Source organism: Emys orbicularis, chromosome 1 (genome assembly GCF_028017835.1).
Source record: "Emys orbicularis isolate rEmyOrb1 chromosome 1, rEmyOrb1.hap1, whole genome shotgun sequence".
Classification (NCBI taxonomy): Eukaryota; Metazoa; Chordata; order Testudines; family Emydidae; genus Emys; species Emys orbicularis.
In genome coordinates, this window is record NC_088683.1 from 65734128 (window position 1) to 65753306 (window position 19179).

The window sequence follows — 19179 nt, forward strand, 5'->3', positions numbered from 1 at the left end:
TGAAAGATGCTTTCTACAAAGGAAAACCTCTAGATTTTCTTAGCAGCTTTCCTCTTCTTCTGAGAGTTTCTTAGCATACAAAAAATGTGATGCGGTTATTTTCTAAACACTTTACCAACCGGAAAGCTCTATAAACCGGCATTTCGGGAGGGGGTATAGGGCATGGGCTCTAGGAGAGAGTTTGGGTGTGGGAGGGGGCTCAGGACGGGGGAGTTGGGGCTTTCAGAGTGTCGGATCTGAGTGGTGTTCACCTCAGGCGACTCCCCACAAGTGGTGCCATGTCCCTGCTGCTCCTAGGCGGAGGCGCGGCCAGGTGGCTCTGCACGCTGCCTCCACCTGCAGGCGCCATCCCCGCAACTCCAATTGGCCGCAGTCCCCAGCCAATGGGAGCAGCGGAGCCAGCGCTCACGGTGGGGCAGGGGCAGCGCATGGAACCCCCGTGGTGGTTCCTCTGCCTAGGAGCATTGACCGCAGAGCTGCTTGGCCGCAACTCTGCCTAGGAGCAACAGGGACATAGCGCCACTTGCGGGAAGTTGCCCCTGCTGTTCCTAGGTGGAGGTGCGGCCAAGCAGCTCTGCGGTCAACGCTCCTAGGCAGAGGAACAACCACGGGGGTTCCATGCGCTGCCCCTGCCCCACCCTGAGTGCTGGCTCCGCAGCTCCCATTGGCTGGGGACTGTGGCCAATCAGAGTTGCGGGGGCGGCGCCTGCAGGTGGAGGCAGCGCACAGAGCTGCCTGGCTGTGCCTCCGCCTAGGAGCAGCAGGGACATGTTGCTGCTTGCAGGGAGCTGTCCGAGGTGACCTCTGCCCAGCTCCGGCACCCCAAAACCTCTCCCACGCACATTCTAGTGGAAAGAGCAATGTGTCCACTGAAGGAGTCATCCCAGTTATCAGACACTCAGAAAAATAATCTTAGCACAAAGCTTTAAAAAAATCTAAATGTGCTTATTTTGCATTTCATTTGGAAGGATCCCAAAGTTCTTCACATACTTTGTAAAATGTGTATGAATCCTATCACTACCATGTCCTTTGAAATCTGCAGAGTTTTAAATTAGAAAAGGAAATTTAAAAATATTAAATAATGGAGAATTTAATATTTGTCCCAGGATAGTAGTATAGCAAAGTTGTTCCTCTTCAATAGGCTATGTAAATAGGAGAATGAAAAACTATAGAATAGTTTTAATTGTCAGATACAAAACAGACCAGGAATATTCTTGTGGGATGTAGAGAAAGTGAAGGTTTGAGCTTCTCACAGAAAGAGCTAGTATGGCATATAATCCTATCTAGTGCCCTACCAGATTTTAGCTGTCCCTGTGCCCACACTATCTCCCCCTTGTGGCTCATCTTGGGGATGGCGATTACATCTCCACCATGCCAAGAATCTCATACTCAGGGTGATATATTGATGGCGTCTCTGATGGGCTCTTTGTTGATTCTCTGCCACTATTGGTCTCCTGAACCCAGTTGTCATGAAATAAAAACTGATTTTATTAGCAAATTGCAGAAACAGAGAATATTAAAGTAAAATGGTAGGCACATTAATACATTCACCTGGGCAAATATCATGGAAAGGTGGTGTTGTTGTTTTGTTTTTTTAGGTAGGTCATGTGGTTAGAAAGTTATTTTTTATGACATTGTGGAGTTCCATGTTTGATGTTTCTCAGTGACTTCAGATCTCCTCTGTTTAAAAGTGTGTGTGTGTGTGTATACTCGATCATAAGCCGGTTCATTTATAAGCTGACCGCCCCCAAGATGGATAAGTAAAAATGGAAATTTTTATGACCCATTCATAAGCAGACCCTATAATTCAGGGGTCGGCAAACTTTGGCTCCCGGGCCATCAGGATAAGCCGCTGGTTGCCCGAGACGGTTTGTTTACCTTGAGTGTCTGCAGGCAGGGAGGCAAACCTAAGTAGAATCATGGAATATCAGGGTTGGAAGGGACCTCAGGAGATCATCTAGTCCAACCCCCTGTTCAAAGCAGGACCAATCCCCAGACAGATTTTTGCCCCAGATCCCTAAACGGCCCCCTCAAAGATTGAACTCACAACCCTGGGTTTAGCAGGCCAATACTCAAACCACTGAGCTATCCCTCCCCCAAGTGTCCTGGCCCGCCAGCTGCTTACCCTGATGGGCTGGGACAGCAACTGATGGGGAAATTTGGGGGGGGGGAAAGCTGGGGGTCAGGGGAATAACCCTTGTGACCACCCACCACATGACCGCACCCCTATCCTGGTACCCCCACGCTCTTCCCTCCCATCCCTTCCCACCTTAGCTGGGGCGGCCCAGGGGAGGATGTCTCTGGCCTGGCTGGAGCTGCTCCAGCAGGCTGGGCACCACAGCTGCAGCCTACTCCGGCGGGCCAGACCGGGCAGCATGGCTGCAGCGTGCTCCGGCAGGCACGGGCGGCGCAGCCACACCCTACCAGCCCTGGAGCTGCAGCTGCTTTGGAGGCTGGGGGGAGAGCAGCGTGGCCAGAAGCGGAGAGACTCTGGCCCTTCCTCTTCCCTTCTGGCTTTGCTGGTTGTGCTGCCTCTCCTTACCCCCTCTGTTGGGGGGAGGGGCTGTGTCCTACCTGTTCATAAGCCAACCCCCTTCTCTGATGCTTCCCTTTTTTACTAAAAAAAATCGGCTTATGAACGAATATATATATTCGTTATATATAATATATATAAATGTGTGTGTGTGTGTGTGTATATTTAGCTGCCAGCTATGCTCAACCTGGAATCTGAAAGTCAGTCTGAGTTCTTTCTGGATTGCACCTCAACAAAATAAAGATCATGCAATAAGAATTCAGTTAATAGTTTTTTGATATGCAAGCCAAAACAAAAGCCAGCTTGCTATCTTCAAGCAGTATTGTTTCTGTAGCGCTAACAGTGTGAATAAACAACACGAAATGCATTGGGAGATCTAGAGGAAGACTATCTTACTTTATTTTTCTTGTCTTTTGTAATGGGTTGGTTGCAGCATTTATATGGTTGAAGGTTGGTGTTAGGAGGCTTCATGGAGAAAGAGTTTGATGCACTGAAGCAGGGAGGAAGTTCCAGGATTGGGCAGCATAGGAGAAAAAGCATGAAGACCGGTGAAAGAGAGAGACAAAGAGAAGATACTATTTATTGAGAAAATAAATGTTAATTAGCAGAAATATTAATTCCAAAGAAGACTTTTCCTAATAATGCCATGTTTTGTATGTTCTTAAAGTGAACATTTGAGCTGCTAAATACTTCATAAGTTGTCTAGGCATATTCCTATGGTTGGAGACAATTAGTCAAGTGAGGACTAGGTGGTGGTGGTATTATTATTATTATTATTATTAATTATAACTATAATAAAGTGAAAATGCACTGAATCCCATCTCAAGTGCAAGATAACTTGTGATTTTTGGCAATGGTAGTGGTGAAACTGTTGTTCTTAAGCAGCTTTCTAGCTCTCGGGGAACAATAGAGACCAGTCTTCAGGACACTGAAAATAAACTGTCTCCTGGTGGATTGCTGAGTGATACCTGGGCAAATCAGGAAGGCACACATCCCAGAGACAGAAAGTAAGTGACAACTTCACATTCATTGCTTGAACATATTATGATTTCTGGACTGACCTACGTTCATTATAATTAACCTTTTGTTTCCACCCACCCTCACCCCCTTCTAGTCCAGAAAAGCTACAAGTATTGCTGAGTTCTATCACAGATATTTATTATCAGTTCAAGAAAGACAAAGCAGAACGTAGTAAGTAATTTTATTTTTATTATACATTAAGAATAATTAAAAGTATAAAGGACAAGTCAGCCTTAAGTCTGTTCAGATATTTTTAATTGTGATGGGGAGAGATGGCCAACAACAGTGAATATATTCTCAGTGCTCTGTAGGCAACAGTTAGGAAAAGAATCTGAGGGAATAAGTGAACCACAATTTTGGTTTTATAAATTTAAACATCTGCATTGAAAAAACTAAATGTCCATGCTTGCTACCTAACACTTACCCAGACAGGAAACAAACAATTCTGTAGGATGATGGCTAAATCAATAGAATTAAATCAGTAATATCTTTGATTTCCTCTGATACTAGGACTTCCTTATAATGAGGAACAAATCCACAAATTTGACAAGTAAGTGTTAAAATTACATTAAAAAAAATATTACTTGTGCTAAGGTCCCTGACAAATCTTTGGCGGTTACCTTTCCTGCTGGTTCCTCTTTGTTTGATATAGATTATAAGCTCTTTCGAACAGCAACTTTCTTTCTTTTAATTTCTGTCAAGCATGATGAGAGATTTTATGCATATTTATTAATCATAATTATCTGCTTCCTAGAGATGGGGTAACTTTATATACCTTGAAATGTGGATGTTAATCACTTGGTTTTTGTCTGAGGGCATATATATGTCCGAGTGCACGTTTATGTAAAATACTTTGTATAAAAGTAGACCTTTTGTAATTCCTGCCTCCTTTCCAATTTGTTACTTTTAAGGAATGTCTTTCCCTAAAGTGTTCTGCCTTTGCTATTACCAGTGGAGCTCCAGTGTTTTCCCTTTGGAGTCTCCAAGTGTCACTTGGGATCCTGAGCACATCTCATTTTACTCCATACACTCCCAAAAAGAAATTGCTAGAGGATGGCATAAAGTATTGCTTTCTGTTCTGCGACTGCAGTGACTTCAGTGCTGGTGGTCTGAGAACTCAGCTCCTAGATCTTTGGTCTTTTTGGTGGCAGCAGAATTACTGGCTGGCCACTCCAGTCTTAATTGTAGCACTTTATCACTGGGTAGGCAAGTGAGCAGTGTTCATTTCAGCTGCTTCCTGTGTGGATGACAGTTGTGTGAGATTAATGAGAAATCAGGTACTTTGTCCATATATAAACCATACAGGTAAGAGTACCAACTAGCCATCATTCAAGACTTTATTCAGTAAAAGCCTAAAAGCTGACATGGAGTTGCAGTCTTTCAAAATTTCACATCCCATGATTCCACTTCCTAGTTCACACACACAAGCATGGTTAGTGCTGAGACCACTGCCTATCAAGCTGACCAATATTGTCTGACTGTGTCCTCCTTCTTTGCCCATCTGTATCCACCTCTTGTCTTATGCTTAGACTGTAAGCTTATTACGGTATGGGTCTGTCTTTTTGTTCTGTTAGTACAGTGCCTAGCACAGTGGAGTCATGGTCCATGACTGATGCTGCTAGGCACTATGGTAATACAAATAATTAATTATAATAAGCTCCTCTGTCCTTTCTATCCATCATTTCCTTTCCTTAAATATAATCAAGGTTTCAAATTTCAAATGGAAAAAGTAGTATGAATGCATAGTGTGACGGGGCAAGGCCAGATGGCTATAGTAAAGTAGTGAGGAACAGGTATGTTAGCCCCAGGCTAAACAAATCCCTGGTACCATGGTAACCAAATGGCAGTTGCTCCAGGTTAATCAAGACACCTGGGGCCAATTAAGATCCTTCTAGAAAGCAGTGGAGATAGTGGTTGATTGGGACACCTGAAGCCAATCAAGGGCTGGCTGGAACTAGCTAAAAGCCTCCCAGTTAGTCTGAGGTACGTGTGTGTCAGGAGCTGTAGGAGGAAGTTGTGCTGTTGGAGAGACTGAGCAGTACAAACTATATCAGGCACAAGGAAGGAGGCCCTGAGGTAAGGGTGAAGTGGATCTTGAGGAAGTGGGGACTGCTGTGGAGAAGTGGCCCAGGGAATTGTATGCATCCTGTTTCTAAAAAATCAGCTACCATAGCTGATACTATTAGGGTCCCTGGGCTGGAGCCTGGAGTAGAGGGTGGGTCCGGGCTCCCCCTCTTTGCCCTGATTAATCTCTGAGACTGGGAGACAACAGAGACTGTGCAAGGGAGGGTAGCTTTTCCTCACCTCCCTTACTGGCTTATGATGAAAATGGCTCAGTAGGCTGTGACCCTTGCCTCTAGAGAGAGAAGGGCTACATGGAGGGTCACAGTGAGCCTCTGAGGCTAGTGAAATCCACCAGGAAACGTGGGACCCACCGAGACAAGGACAGAGCTTTGTCACAATAGTTTGTAAATAATAGTTAAAACTAGCCAAATTTTTGCCTCAAATGGGACATTTTGAAATTGGAACATCTTGGAAATTAATTTTGAAATATAACCTGGCAGTTCATCCAGTATAAACACATTATAGTAGCACACAAAATAAGTTGGATAAAGTATTTTTTAAGACATTTTAAATCTTCATATATACCTCTTATGCCTCAAAGCTTTAAAAAAATAATTTGGGGAATGAAGTCCTGCAAGTGATATAACAATATTCTGTTGATTATTTCTGTATTGCAGGCAGAAGCTGAATTTACATGCCACAAAAGCCATATCTCTGTTCAAAGATGAATGTGTCAGCAAGTATGAGACATTTTTGGACAAGGCAGAGGACTGGATGAGGCAAGAGACTGATTCATTAGAGTTCAACATTGTGACAGCACCATGATTTTGCTGATTGCCTTTTTAAAATAATTTTTTTTTTGCTTCCAGAAAGATGCTTCATTTAAGGAAACAGTTACTGACGCTCACCAGCCAGTGTTTTGATATTGAAGAAGAGGTAGCCAAATACCAGGACTATATAAATGAGGTATACTGGTCCTAAATTATGTCCAGTTTTTAGACTGAGTGAGCAAAGGATTCTATTCCATTTCCCTCATCATCATCAACAGGATAGTTTACCAAGTTCCACTTACACCTATGCAAACCTATTGACAGTAATAGGGCTGCACAGATGTAATAGTTTGGCCTGTAGAAGCTGTATTGCTGGTGATGTGTGAGTTGGATAGAACTCCACCTGATTCAGAGTTCAGAGTCTGACTGAGTTTACATGATCAGCAGTTTAAAAAAAAACTGAGCAACTTTAGATGTTTTTCAGTGATTCCATATCAATCTTTTCTATGTGGCTCCCATCACCATAATATCTGAGCATCCTGAACATTAATGAATTTATCTTCATAACCCTCTTCTGAGGTTGAGAAGTATTATCCCCATTTTGTAGATAGGGAATTGAGGCACAGAGACTTGCTTAAGGTCTCTCTCACTCTGTGGCAGAGTTAAACCAGGATTCTTGTGTCCCAGTCTTGTGCCTGAAGAACAAGATAATGAAACCCCGCAATGCCATTTCTACAGTCATTCTTCAGAGTAAAACCATACTTTAGGAACAATATAAAATTGGAAGAAACTGTTAAAATCTCTGCCATGAGGCAGGAATTATTGAATTTTTTAGCATTCTGACAGTTGCCATTTGGAGTGCAAATCTATTCAGAGCCACCAGAATCAGTTCAAAACCAGGTTCCTGGGGAAAAATCAGAGGCATGAAAGTGTATATCTTGCTTTTTTCTGCAGAATCTAACCATTCATTAAAGATGTGTCAAACATTATATGTATTAGTCTTCATTATACAATGTCCCCAAATACAGAAAGAAGTCTGAGGGCAAATAAACATATGTTCGTACAACAAAATGACTTAAAAAAACACAAGTGTAAAAAAAGGGGAAAATCCAGCTGATCTCCCTGAGCAAAAGTCTGAGAGGAGCAGGGTAATTACTATATTTATTAATAATGTTACTTGTGCCTAGGGGCCCCAGTCATGGATCAGATCCCTTTTATGCTAGGCACTGGACAAACATACAACAGGGATTGTCTCTGTTCCAGAGAGCTTACAAAGTGTAAGATGAGAGAATACAACAGACAGACAGGGGAGAGCACAATGAGTCAATACTACTCAGCATGATAGGCCACACACAGCTGCCTAACCATTGTCATGGCTTTGGTAGGGGAATATTTCAAGGAGGGATTTGAAAGTGGACATTGAAATGCACATGGCAGTTTGTTGGCCTGTGATCATGTTACTTACTTACCTTATTTATTTATTGCAGTTACAAGAAGCTCTGCGACAGAAAACGTTTGCAGCTTCCACTGGGATCAAACATACAATGAATCCAATCTATCCAAGTTCAAACACTTTAGTGGAAATGACTCTTGGGTAAGAATTAGATGGATAATTGTAATACTTTCACATGCTTTCTATAGAGGAATTAGAGAAAATGTGTGTTTTTATTGTTGACTTAACTTGCCTTTCCATTTTTAAAGCAGTTAAGTGGCTACTGCATAAAGGTCGGGCATTTTCTGTCTGTTACAAAAACAAACCGGTATTTCTGAATGCTAATGTACTTATGGGCATGAGGGAAAAATCATACCATTCACTGTTTCCATTGATCACTTTTGTCAGATTTTGTTCTCAAGCCAACCTAATATGCTTCTCCTTTATTTTGTACACGATTGCAAGTTACTGGAAACTTCATTGTGATGAGTCACTCTAATGTTTGGGCATCTTCAGAATATTTTTTCTTCCAATTTTATTATTAGAGAAACTGTTTCTATTATACCATTTTGACACATTTATTTCATAATGAATGTAACATTAAAACTGGCATGCAATGGATAAAACTGTTTATAATCACTGAAGACCTTTCTTTTGCTTTTTATTATACAGTATGAAGAAACTGAAGGAGGAAATGGAAGGTGTTGTTAAAGAACTAGCTGAGAATAACCACATTTTAGAAAGGCAAATAGTAATTTTTACTTTTTGGTGGGGGGTGTTATAAGTTGGTATGGAAGTTAATGGATCCAGTGACCAAGAAAATGGGAAATTTTATCTCTTGGACAACTGCAGTATAGATACCTGTTTCCAAATTGTTGCTCTGAGACATGTTTCAAGCTGATTTGGCCACAGTTGTTGTCTTTATTTGAAAACAATGCTATTTGTTCCATTACTGTGGAAGTCAATTTGTGATGCAGGTAAAAGCACCAAGAGAGCTGAAATTACCTAGGGCCTCTTAACGAAAATAACTGTTGCTCAGAGTGGTGAATGCTGGATTTACACAGTATTTCTTGCAGTGATCCACAGGCTCTTATCTAAACTTCTTTAATTTTCAGATATCACTTTAAGTTTAATAACTATGGAATGATACCAATCTGTGTTAGTCATTCTGCAGTTTTAGCATTAGCTGTAATGAAATAGGACTGAAAAAAAGTCACTCATACTTTCTATAACAGTGGGTCTAAAACTTTTTTTTACTGGTGACTCCTTTCACATCACAAGCCTCTGAATGCAACCCCCCTAATAAGTTAAACATATTGTTTAATATATTTAACACCATTATAAATGCTGGAGGTAAGCGGGGTTTAGGGTGGAGCTTTACAGCTCGCGACCCCCCATGTAATGACCTTGCAACCCCCTGAGGGGTCCCTACCCCCAGGTTGAGAACCCCTGTTCTCAACCATGTTGAAACAATGCTTTCTTTAATGGCACCGAAAATGATTCTGTTCTGTCTATGCTAGCAGTCAAATAATTTTCATTCACTGGTTCAGGGGTATCCATTGCAGATGGCAGCTATTAGTAATGGGTCCATTTCCTAGTGTAGATAGTGCTACACAGGTGTTATGATCTGCCTAAGGCTTCCTAGTGAATTAGTGAGTCAATGGTAGCAGTGGGCTAAGAACTCACTTGTTCCTGGTTCTCAGTCCTATGCTTAGATCATGCAGTATCCTGTTGCACACTCTTGATGCGTCTCCAAGAATACTATTTACTATTTTAAGAAATAAATGTGTGTTGGGGTATGGCAAGAGGGATGAAAGAACATAATTAAGTTATAGTTAAATGAACTCAAAAAAGAAACACATTTTAATTTTATTCTAGAGTAAGGGTTAATTTATTGTGTATTAAATCAATTTTAATCAGCTAAGAATAAAATGTTTCTTTCACTTTAGATTTGGTGCTTTGATTGTGGATGGTGGCCTACGGAATGTAGACTGTATCTAGTCAACAAAGGAGCATGAAAGGACTGTTCATTTTTCACAGAAAAAAAAACGCTATAAGGGGCATTTAAATGCAGAAAAACCATTCTGTACAGCAATTTTTTTCTGCAACTCTAGTATTTAACAAAAGTATGTAAATATGTATATACTGTAAATATAACAATTATAACAGTCTTTTTTGTTAATGTTAAAATAGAATTACTGTTAAGTTTTCTGAGATGGTTATACATTTTATCCCTTTAAGGAACTCTCTGGCAAATGATTACGGCAAGCATAATGCTATATACACATTCATGGAATGTTGACTTTCGGGTCATGATTTACTTTTGTTTCTTGAAAGGGAACTTGTGGCTTGAACTAGCCTGCATTCAGAGAAGTTATGAATAGTTTTTAAAGCAGTGGTTCCCAAACTTAGGGGGGTGTGGAAGAATGGTTGGGGGCACAGAGCGGGGTACCACTACTTTAAAGGGTGCCTGGGCTCCCCTTAATACCAGTGTGTTATTTCAGAACCTAGTCAATGACTCATCATCAGCTACAGTACTTGAATGAAGACCATTTGATCTTGTCTTTGCTTCTGTAATTCAATGTGAACAGCATGCACTTAGGACAAAGAGAGGAGATACGTTTCTTTCCCCTTGTCTACCAAGTTAATAGTCCACTTGTGTGTCAGAAAATAAATTCACAAGGTTTTTAGTCCTGTCCATGTTGGGTGCCATGTTCTCCATGATAATCATTTGGCTAAGTATTATGGGAGTTTAGTGTTGGAGTCCATAAACCATTTTCCGTCTTGCTTCAATGCTTTTAACATCAGCAAAATAACTATTTAAAAAAATGTAATTCTCAGAGACCAAAATCAACAAAGTACAATGTCACGGCTTATGACTAATAAGATGTTAAACTTGGGAGGGAAAATAGAGTAATACTTTCTTACATCTGTGGTACCCCATACTGGAGGCTTCTGGCATCTAACAAAAATTATTTTAAACCAAAAACAGCTACTAAATAGAAAAGTTAGCACATTCAAAACCAGTAACTGCACCCAGCCCAACCCCAAATACAAAGGAGCCCAACCCTGCACCTCCAACACTGCACAACTCAGCCCAAAACGTGGAAAAGAAAACTGTCAGCTCCAAAACCTATGAAATTAAAAAGGAAGCAAATATCCTGAGTCTTGCCACCTATGTAGTCTGCTGCGTATTGTTGAAGAAGAGCATTCAAGGATCATGGGCTCTCTGAAGCAAAGGCCTCATCCTTTCTCTTTTGAGACAATGCCATGGATGGCCCACAGTTTCACCTCTGCCATTCCTATTTTCAATAAGGCATGTAGGGTAACATAGTCCCTCAGATAGATTAGTCCTAGATTATTTCATGCTTTCTATAACAACAGTAAAACCTTGAAGCATGCAACCAAATAAAAAGCAGCCAGTAACAGGTACATGTGTGTAAGACTCAGTTTTGTGATGTTTATTCCCCTGTCTTTCTGCCCCCATCACAGTATAGGAATAAAAATTTCAAAATGTATTTTATACTTAAAATAGAAGTTATGAAGTTGGTGTTTCTGGTTGGTTGCTCCAATATTAAAGCAGGATATACACTGTTTTACAGTCTCTGATACTGGGTTCCTGTCCTTGCCTGTTCAAATATCATTTACCCCTACATATAGTAAAAGATGTTCCTCAGTTTGCAAACTTTTTGGAAACAATTGCTCTGCAAAATTGGTGCAGCAAAAAAAGAAGAAAAAATATCCATTTTTTCTGGTTTAGCCATGTCATTTAAAAGTGTTTACTTTTGAAGTATTTAAATTATGGGAATATTTTAGGGTCTGATTGTGCTAGCATGCACATGAATGACTTCATGTCAGTAATCCTGCTGAATGTTAGTAAATTTTATGTGCATAGATGTTTGAAGGATCAGGTCCTTAAACTGTACATAAATGTATATTAGAATCATTGAGATTATTTCTATGCCTATGTTATTTTGTTCATTATTTTAAGATATTTTAACTTTGTAAAACCAATTATATTGGTTGAAAGATCGAATCAGTTAAGCATATTACTGATTACTTTCTTATGAAACATCCCTTATTGGCTTTAGTCCTTGATGCATGGTGTGTGGTGTACCATGAGATTGGCTGTGTTCATACCAACTGTCATAATATTGTCAGTCCTTAATATGGAAAGTAATAGGTTTGCCAAGACAGACAATTGATGGTATTATGGGTTTTTTTCCCCCCCCTCTGAAACTGAATTACTACTTTAGAGTTATAGTGTTAAGTAACTGATTAAAGTAATACATTAGCAAGCCTGTCTACATATTAATTGTAAAACTGCATGAGTGAATGACTTATATACATAAATACAATATCAACAACTTATTCTAAGATATGTCTTTAATTTCCAGGCTTCTTTTCATCATTTATTTTCATTTTGTTTTGTAAAAATTGGCTTTTAATTTTCATGATATACCATTATTTCCCCCTTAAGCCCAAATGAAATATAAGGAATAAAATTACAAGTGTCAAATCATTATTTAGATTGCAGTAACAGCAAAAGTGTGCTCAGTACTGTCCTAATACAGAAAAGAGAGCTTCTGTCCTGCACAATAATGGAAGCACTAGCATAGAGTAGGTGCCAGCAGCAACTAACTTTTTTACCACTGTATTGTTTAAGCTTGTTTTGAGCAGTGTGGGTGTGCACATGTTGTGTCCCCTCAGTGTCCATCCTACCTGATATCTTTTCTGCACAGGAGCTTCCACTGGTGGAGCTGAAGCATTGCTAATACAATAGCAGAAGTTTTAAGAAAAGGGTCACTGTAGTCACCGTATGTGGGACTTCATAAAATACCTAAAAGGTATAATGCTACGGCATGGATTATAAAAGGCAGCAGGAGACACTTCAATCATAAACATTTTTAAAAAGTTGAACAAACCTTGAAAGGGAGCAAAGGTGAAACAAGGAACAAACAAGCTAGAGAAACCGGTTTGGGTAAAATTAGAACCAGTCTCTAGCCAATTCTGAAACAGCTCACTCTTTCATTTAAGTTTGACTGCCAAGTATTCCAATATGTAACTTTCATGCATGTTTCCTACCTGTCACTTTCTGATTTTTTATTTTTTTTTGATGGATGTATAACTGTAATAGTTCCAAAATGACTAGCCTCCAACCAACCTGAGACTAATAGTTTCATTGAAGCAGAGAGGAAAGACATCAACTTTTACAATAATGCTTGTTGGAAAGCACTAGGGGTATCTCTGGTAACCAGAGGAGACTAGGGTCTGGTCTATGCATAAAAGGTTTACCACCACAGCTGTGTTGGTTAGGAGTGTGAAAAAATCACAACTTAACCAACATTGCTATGCGGGCAAAAGCCCTAGCGTAGATGCGCTTATACCAGCAAAAAAATCCTTTTGCCTATTATTTCATGCAGGGAACTCTTGCCAGTATAAGCTATGTTTCCACTACGAGGATTTGCCAGAGTAGTTATATTGGCAAAAAATCTAGCGTCAACAAGATCTAGGCATGCATGGAAGAACCTCTGCAGTACTGTAGCAAGGTCATGTAGCAACTGCTTTAGTTAAGGTTATAAAAGTTACTGTAAACCTCCTTTTTCAATCATTCAAACTTTCTGAAAGCTTTGCCTCTTGAGCTGAAGTTTTTCATGTTTAGTGCCAACACACAGTTTCTTTTGATTAATTGGAGCAGACTTCAGTCAAATCTGAGTTCTGTACAGCTTAAAAAGCAAGTTTTCCTATTTAATAATAGTGCAAGTTATTTGTATCACAAAAACAGATGAACTGTTACATGTGAAACTTTGTATGGATATAGACCTTGCTCTGCAATGTACATGATTCACTACAGTTTAGAAATATGGGGTGAAGAAATTAGAGTTGTTGCTGTTTAAAATTTGCCCAGCTACTCATAGAAAACACAGCTAAGTTCTGAGTTATTATATGAACCCTGAATGTGCCACACATGTGCGCAAAGCTAACTTAGCTTTCCAATAAAATCCCTAGTCCCTTACTTGCTAAAAACCGGTGCGGGCATTTTTTCAAAAGGTTAAAGGAATCCCAGAACTTGGAAAAGGGATCTCCCTCCTGCACTCCTCCAGTATTCTCCACCAAACTACTTTTGCCCATGGCTTGGGGCACATTGGTACATTTTGCTATAAGGTAAAGTTTGACTGTGCAGGAGACAGCTTTCTGAGCAACGAGTCCAAGACTGTGGCACAAATTCTCAAAAGAACTAATCAGCAGAAACCTTAGCACCTTCCCCTCTAAGTGCCACTTCTTCCACCTTGTCTTTTCTAATAAATATGTGTATTAAACAAACAAAAAACTCTACCAAAATGAAATACTGCATTGCACACAATTCTCTGGGGGAAGAGGTTGAGAGCGAGAGAACAAACTACATAAGACAGATGTTAGTCATGTTCCATGTACTACTGGAAGGTGCTCACGTACTATGGGGATGAGGGCAGGTGGTATAAGAGTCTATTATGGTATAGTGGTAGCTGTGCCATAGTTAAGATTGCATTACAGTTTTAAGAAGAATTTTAAACTTGTATTTGTAAAAATCTCAAAAATGGCAAAAAATATAAACTGAGCATTTTGAAATTTTCATGGTGGTTTGATTAAAAAAATTAATTGATACAGAAAGAGTTAAAAAATCATCCTTTCTGGTGATTTTTTCCACAGGATTGTCCCGCTTTTCTTTGTACCCCTTTTGCAAGAAACCTCAAATACTGTGCAATCTGTCTTTTGGGTACATTTTTGCTCCTTGTTTATTGATTCTTAGAATATCAGTTACACAGTTGTGTGTGTCTATAGAACAGGGGTCGACAACCTTTCAGAAGTAGTGTGCCGAGCCTTCATTTATTCACTCTAATTTAAGGTTTCGTGTGCCAGTAATACATTTTAACGTTTTTAGAAGGTCTCTTTCTATAAGTCTATAATATATAACTAAACTATTGTTGTATGTAAAGTAAATAAGGTTTTTAAAATGTTTAAGAAGCTTCATTTAAAATTAAATTAAAATGCAGAGCCCCCCGGACCAGTGGCCAGGACCCGGGCAGTGTGAGTGCCACTGAAAATCAGCTCGCGTGCCGCCTTTGGCACACGTGCCATAGGTTGCCTACCCCTGCTATAGAATATTTTATTACTTTTTAGTCATAACAAGATATGTCAGATTTTAATTTGGTGACATATTGGCTTTGGGAAGGAGAAAATTCCTGAACTGGGAAAGAGGAGAGCAGGAGTGTGTATTGTCTATTTTAAGTGCTCTTGCAATTCACTACCCTTATGATTGATTACACCCACAAACCCCAACCTAGAAGGCAGGGAAGAGGTGCTGAAACTCTTCCCCCTGGCCCTCTGCAAGCAGAGAATCTAGGCCTCTAATATGACAAATCCCAAGCTTGTCCACTGCATCACATTGCTTCCTTTCAGAGTGAGTAAACCAGATTTCCTTTTCCTTTCTGTAACTACTATAAACCATACTCCTCTCCCAGAGCCAAGTATAGAATTCAGGATTCCTAATTGCCAATATTCTACTGCTGACTGGTAAACAGTTATGTAATCCATTGTTAGTGTGTGTCAATTCCTCTTCCAGTGGTTGTTCTAGAACAGGACTAGTAATTATTTCTGTAGCTCAAAAAGTAAAGGCCTAAGCTAGGGATTTGAAGGTCAAAGAATTCAAATCCTGCTGCTGGACTATGTGAAGGCTGGCATGGTCACATGTGATTCACGCAGTAAAAAGACGTCTTTAAAACAGGTTTGTACCTAAAAGCTATGACAAACTGTAAATATAGTGTGAATCGCCAAAATACATGTCTCGCATTTCACCTCTCTCTCACTTTGCTTGTAACCCATTGGTCGAAGTGTATGTTGTGTCCCCTCAGTACCCAACCCAGAGAGGATGTGAGTCTGTAACAATTCTCACCGTGAGAATGTGGCTCTTCAGCACAAGCCATAAAGGCTCATGCTTTTAGCTCTGAAAGTTATTGTTTCAATCACTGGTGTTGGCCAACATGGCAGCCATCACACTTTCGGGTGTCCATATTGGCATGTTTGAAGGTTTAAAGGAATGCTTCATGCTGGCAGAGATAGGGGAGAGCAACCGGCAAATGTGGGGGTATAATGCAGATGTGTACATGCTGGAGCTGCTGCTGGCTGTATCCAGGTTCTGGAAGTCCACAACAGGCTGTGGAGTGTTTCAGTAAGTGAATGATTACACAGATGCCTTCTCAGAAATTCCCTCCAGATGACAGGTTATACCGGGGGTGGGTAAACTACGGCCCGTGGGCCAGATCCGGCCCACCAACCGTTTTAATCCAGCCCTCTAGCTCCCACTGGGGAGTGGGGTCTGGGGCTTGCCCCACTCCAGCCGGGGAGCCGGGTCGGGGGCCCCTCCACGTGGCTCCCAGAAGCAGCCGCATGGCCCCCCTCTGGCGCTCCAGCCGGGGAGCAGGGTCAGGGGCCGTGCCACGCGGCTCCCGGAAGCAGCAGCATGGCCCCCCCTCCGGCTCCTTCATTGTAAGGGCAGTCAGGAGCCTCCGCTCTGCATCCTGCCCCTGCCCCAAGCGCCGCCCCTGCAGCTCCCATTGGCCGGGAACTGAAGCCAATGGGAGCTGCAGGGGAGGTGCCTGCGGATGAGGCAGCGTGCAGAGCCGCCGGGCTACGCCTCGCATAGGAGCCGGAGAAGGGTCATGCCTCTGCTTCCGGGAGTCGCTTGAGGTAAGCGCTGCCCAGAGCCTGCACCCCTGAGCCTCTCCCCATGCCCCAACCCCCTACCCCAATCTTGATCCCCCTCCTGCCTTCCAAACCCCTTGGTCCCAGCCCGGCGCACCCTCCTACACTCCAAACTCCTCATCCCCCAGCCCCACCCCAGAGCCCACACCCCACTCCCCAGCCCGGAGCCCCCTCCTGCACCCTGAACTCCTCATTTCTGGCCCAACCCTGGAGCCCTCACCCCAACCCCAATTTTGTGAGCATTCATGGCCCACCATACAATTTCTATTCCCAGATGTGGCCCTCGGGCCAAAATGTTTGCCCAACCCTGGGTTATATTGTCACTGCTAAACGTGGAGGATTGCTCTGGGTATGTTTACTTACAGTAACTTTAAGGAAAAATCTTACACAAAGATATTACTAAGGTACTAGCCTCTCATATTCTTTTGTCAGGCTGACATAGAAGCAACTTCATAATCACTGTTTCTCCCTGTGATTCCCCAGCAGGTACAGATCTTCATTTCTGTGAATCTGGGGAGCTATCCATGAGATACACCAACACTGTATAAAAAAGCTAGACAATTAGCAAACAAAAACTACATGTAGTGACAGGTAAGATGGTGTTTCAGGAGGGACACATCCCAGCAACCCAAAATATTAAATACAAAGAAATAAGGGGAAAAACTCATGCATTCCTTTCCACCTTCATAGTGCTTTATCACTGTTGATAATATATTCTAATGCTCCTTAAAACTCACTTCAATTTCCAACAGATACTCAAAAAACAATTCACATCCTAACTCCACCATGTTGCAGTCTAATCCAAAACCTTGACAGTGACTTCAGCAGTGCTAACTCAGAATAACTTCCCAAATGCTTGGAATGTGTGACAGTCAGATATGCTAATCTGTCATACAATGTATATAAAAGCATATGAAGTCACTGTTAAGGGTTTGCATTAATGTCCAAGTTTGACGAAGCTTTGTTATGATGCAACCCTGTCACTAAACAATTTTGTTTGCTAATACAGACGCCCCCGGGTTACACAAACCCGACTTACACAAATCTGCACTTATGGAAAAAGTTCAGTAAGCTAGAAATAGGATTTTTGTTTTGTTTTGTTTTTGTTTGTTTGTTTTTGCATAATTGTCAGGTATACGTTTCCGATTTACGCAAAATTTGAGTTACGCAAGGCGTTCCGGAACGGAATGCCTTGTGTAAATCAGGGAGCATCTGTATCAAATAGAATGGATGTCCTCCCTAGGGCTGGACACCAAGAATTTCTGAATTCTGGTCTTATTACTTACACTCCTGCTCTTAATTTTCTGTGCTTCCCAGAAACTGCTGGGGAGCGTGGTGGGAGTCAAATATTACTCTTATTTACAGATAACCTCTTTGTACCTCAGGGAGCCTCAGACCTTGGCTACACTTGTGAGTTACAGCGCAATAAGGCCGCCCACAGCGCTGTACCTCACACCCCGTCCACACTGGCAAGGCACGTACCATGCGGCTACAGCGCTGCTGGTACTCCACCTCCCCGAGAGGAATAAAGAGTATTCCGCTGCTGCGGCGCCAGTGTGGCCGCCCAATGTGCTCTGATTGGCCTCCAGAAGTATTCGGCAGTATCCCACAATGCCTGTTCTAGCCACTCTGGTCATCAGTTCGAACTCTACTGCCCTGGCTTCAGGTGACCAACCGTCAGACCCGCCCTTTATATTCCCCGGGAATTTTAAAAATCCCCTTCCTGTTTGCTCAGCCAGGCGTGGAGTATATCAGTGAATCTTTCCAGGTGACCATGTCTCCACGCGCCAAGCGAGCCCCAGTATGGAGCAATGGTGAGTTGCTGGACCTCATCAGTGTTTGGGGGGAGGAAGCTGTCCAGTCCCAGCTGCGCTCCAGCTGTAGGAATTACGATACCTTCGGGCAGATATCAAGGGCCATGATGGAAAGGGGCCATGACCGGGACACCCTGCATTGAAGGATTAAAGTGAAGGAGCTGCGGAGTGCCTACCACAAAGCCCGCGAGGCAAACGGCTGCTCGGGTGCTCCCCCCGCGACCTGCCAATTCTACAAAGAGCTGGATGCGATACTTGGGGGTGACCCCACCTCCACTCCGAGCACCACCATGGACACTTCAGAGCGGGGGGAGGAGGAGGAGGAGGAAAGCGGGAGTGAGGGTGCTGAGGCTGGGGGAGACACCCCGGAATCCCTGGAGGCATGCAGCCAGGAGCTCTTCTCGAGCCAGGAGGAAGGTAGCCAGTTGCAGCGGCCAGTACTTGGTGGAGAACAAATAGAAGAGCAGGTTCCCAGTAAGCGGCTTTTTTTTTTTTCCCGGGAAGGAATTTTTTTGGTGCGGGCTCTTTGGGAGAGGAGGGTTAGGGCTGCATGCATGCCTTGATGCGGAATAGCGCAATGATGTGGTCTATCACATTGCGGTAATTGGCCTCGGTAATCTCTTTGAAAATCTCATCCAGAACATGGGCAATGCGCTTGCGCAGGTTTCTTGGGAGAGCCACCGTGGTCCTTGTCCCAGTCAAGCTAACGTGTCCGCGCCACTGTGCTGCGAGGGGCGGGGGGACCATTGCTGCACACAGGCAAGCTTCATATGGGCCAGGGCAGAAGCCGCATTGCAGTAGAAG

General features: G+C 42.3%; 1 protein-coding gene across 1 annotated transcript in view; it reads left to right on the top strand.

Annotated features, from left to right (window-relative positions):
- Positions 1-9820, top strand: part of TBK1 (TANK binding kinase 1) — a 54068-nt gene extending 44248 nt beyond the window's left edge. Inside the window, exons 14-21 of the mRNA XM_065414668.1 lie at positions 3419-3540; positions 3648-3724; positions 4064-4103; positions 6295-6396; positions 6487-6583; positions 7875-7981; positions 8492-8563; positions 9769-9820. Coding sequence (XP_065270740.1) covers positions 3419-3540; positions 3648-3724; positions 4064-4103; positions 6295-6396; positions 6487-6583; positions 7875-7981; positions 8492-8563; positions 9769-9820 — 669 coding nt within the window. The remainder of the gene's footprint in view (positions 1-3418; positions 3541-3647; positions 3725-4063; positions 4104-6294; positions 6397-6486; positions 6584-7874; positions 7982-8491; positions 8564-9768) is intronic.
- The last annotated feature ends 9359 nt before the right edge of the window (positions 9821-19179 follow it).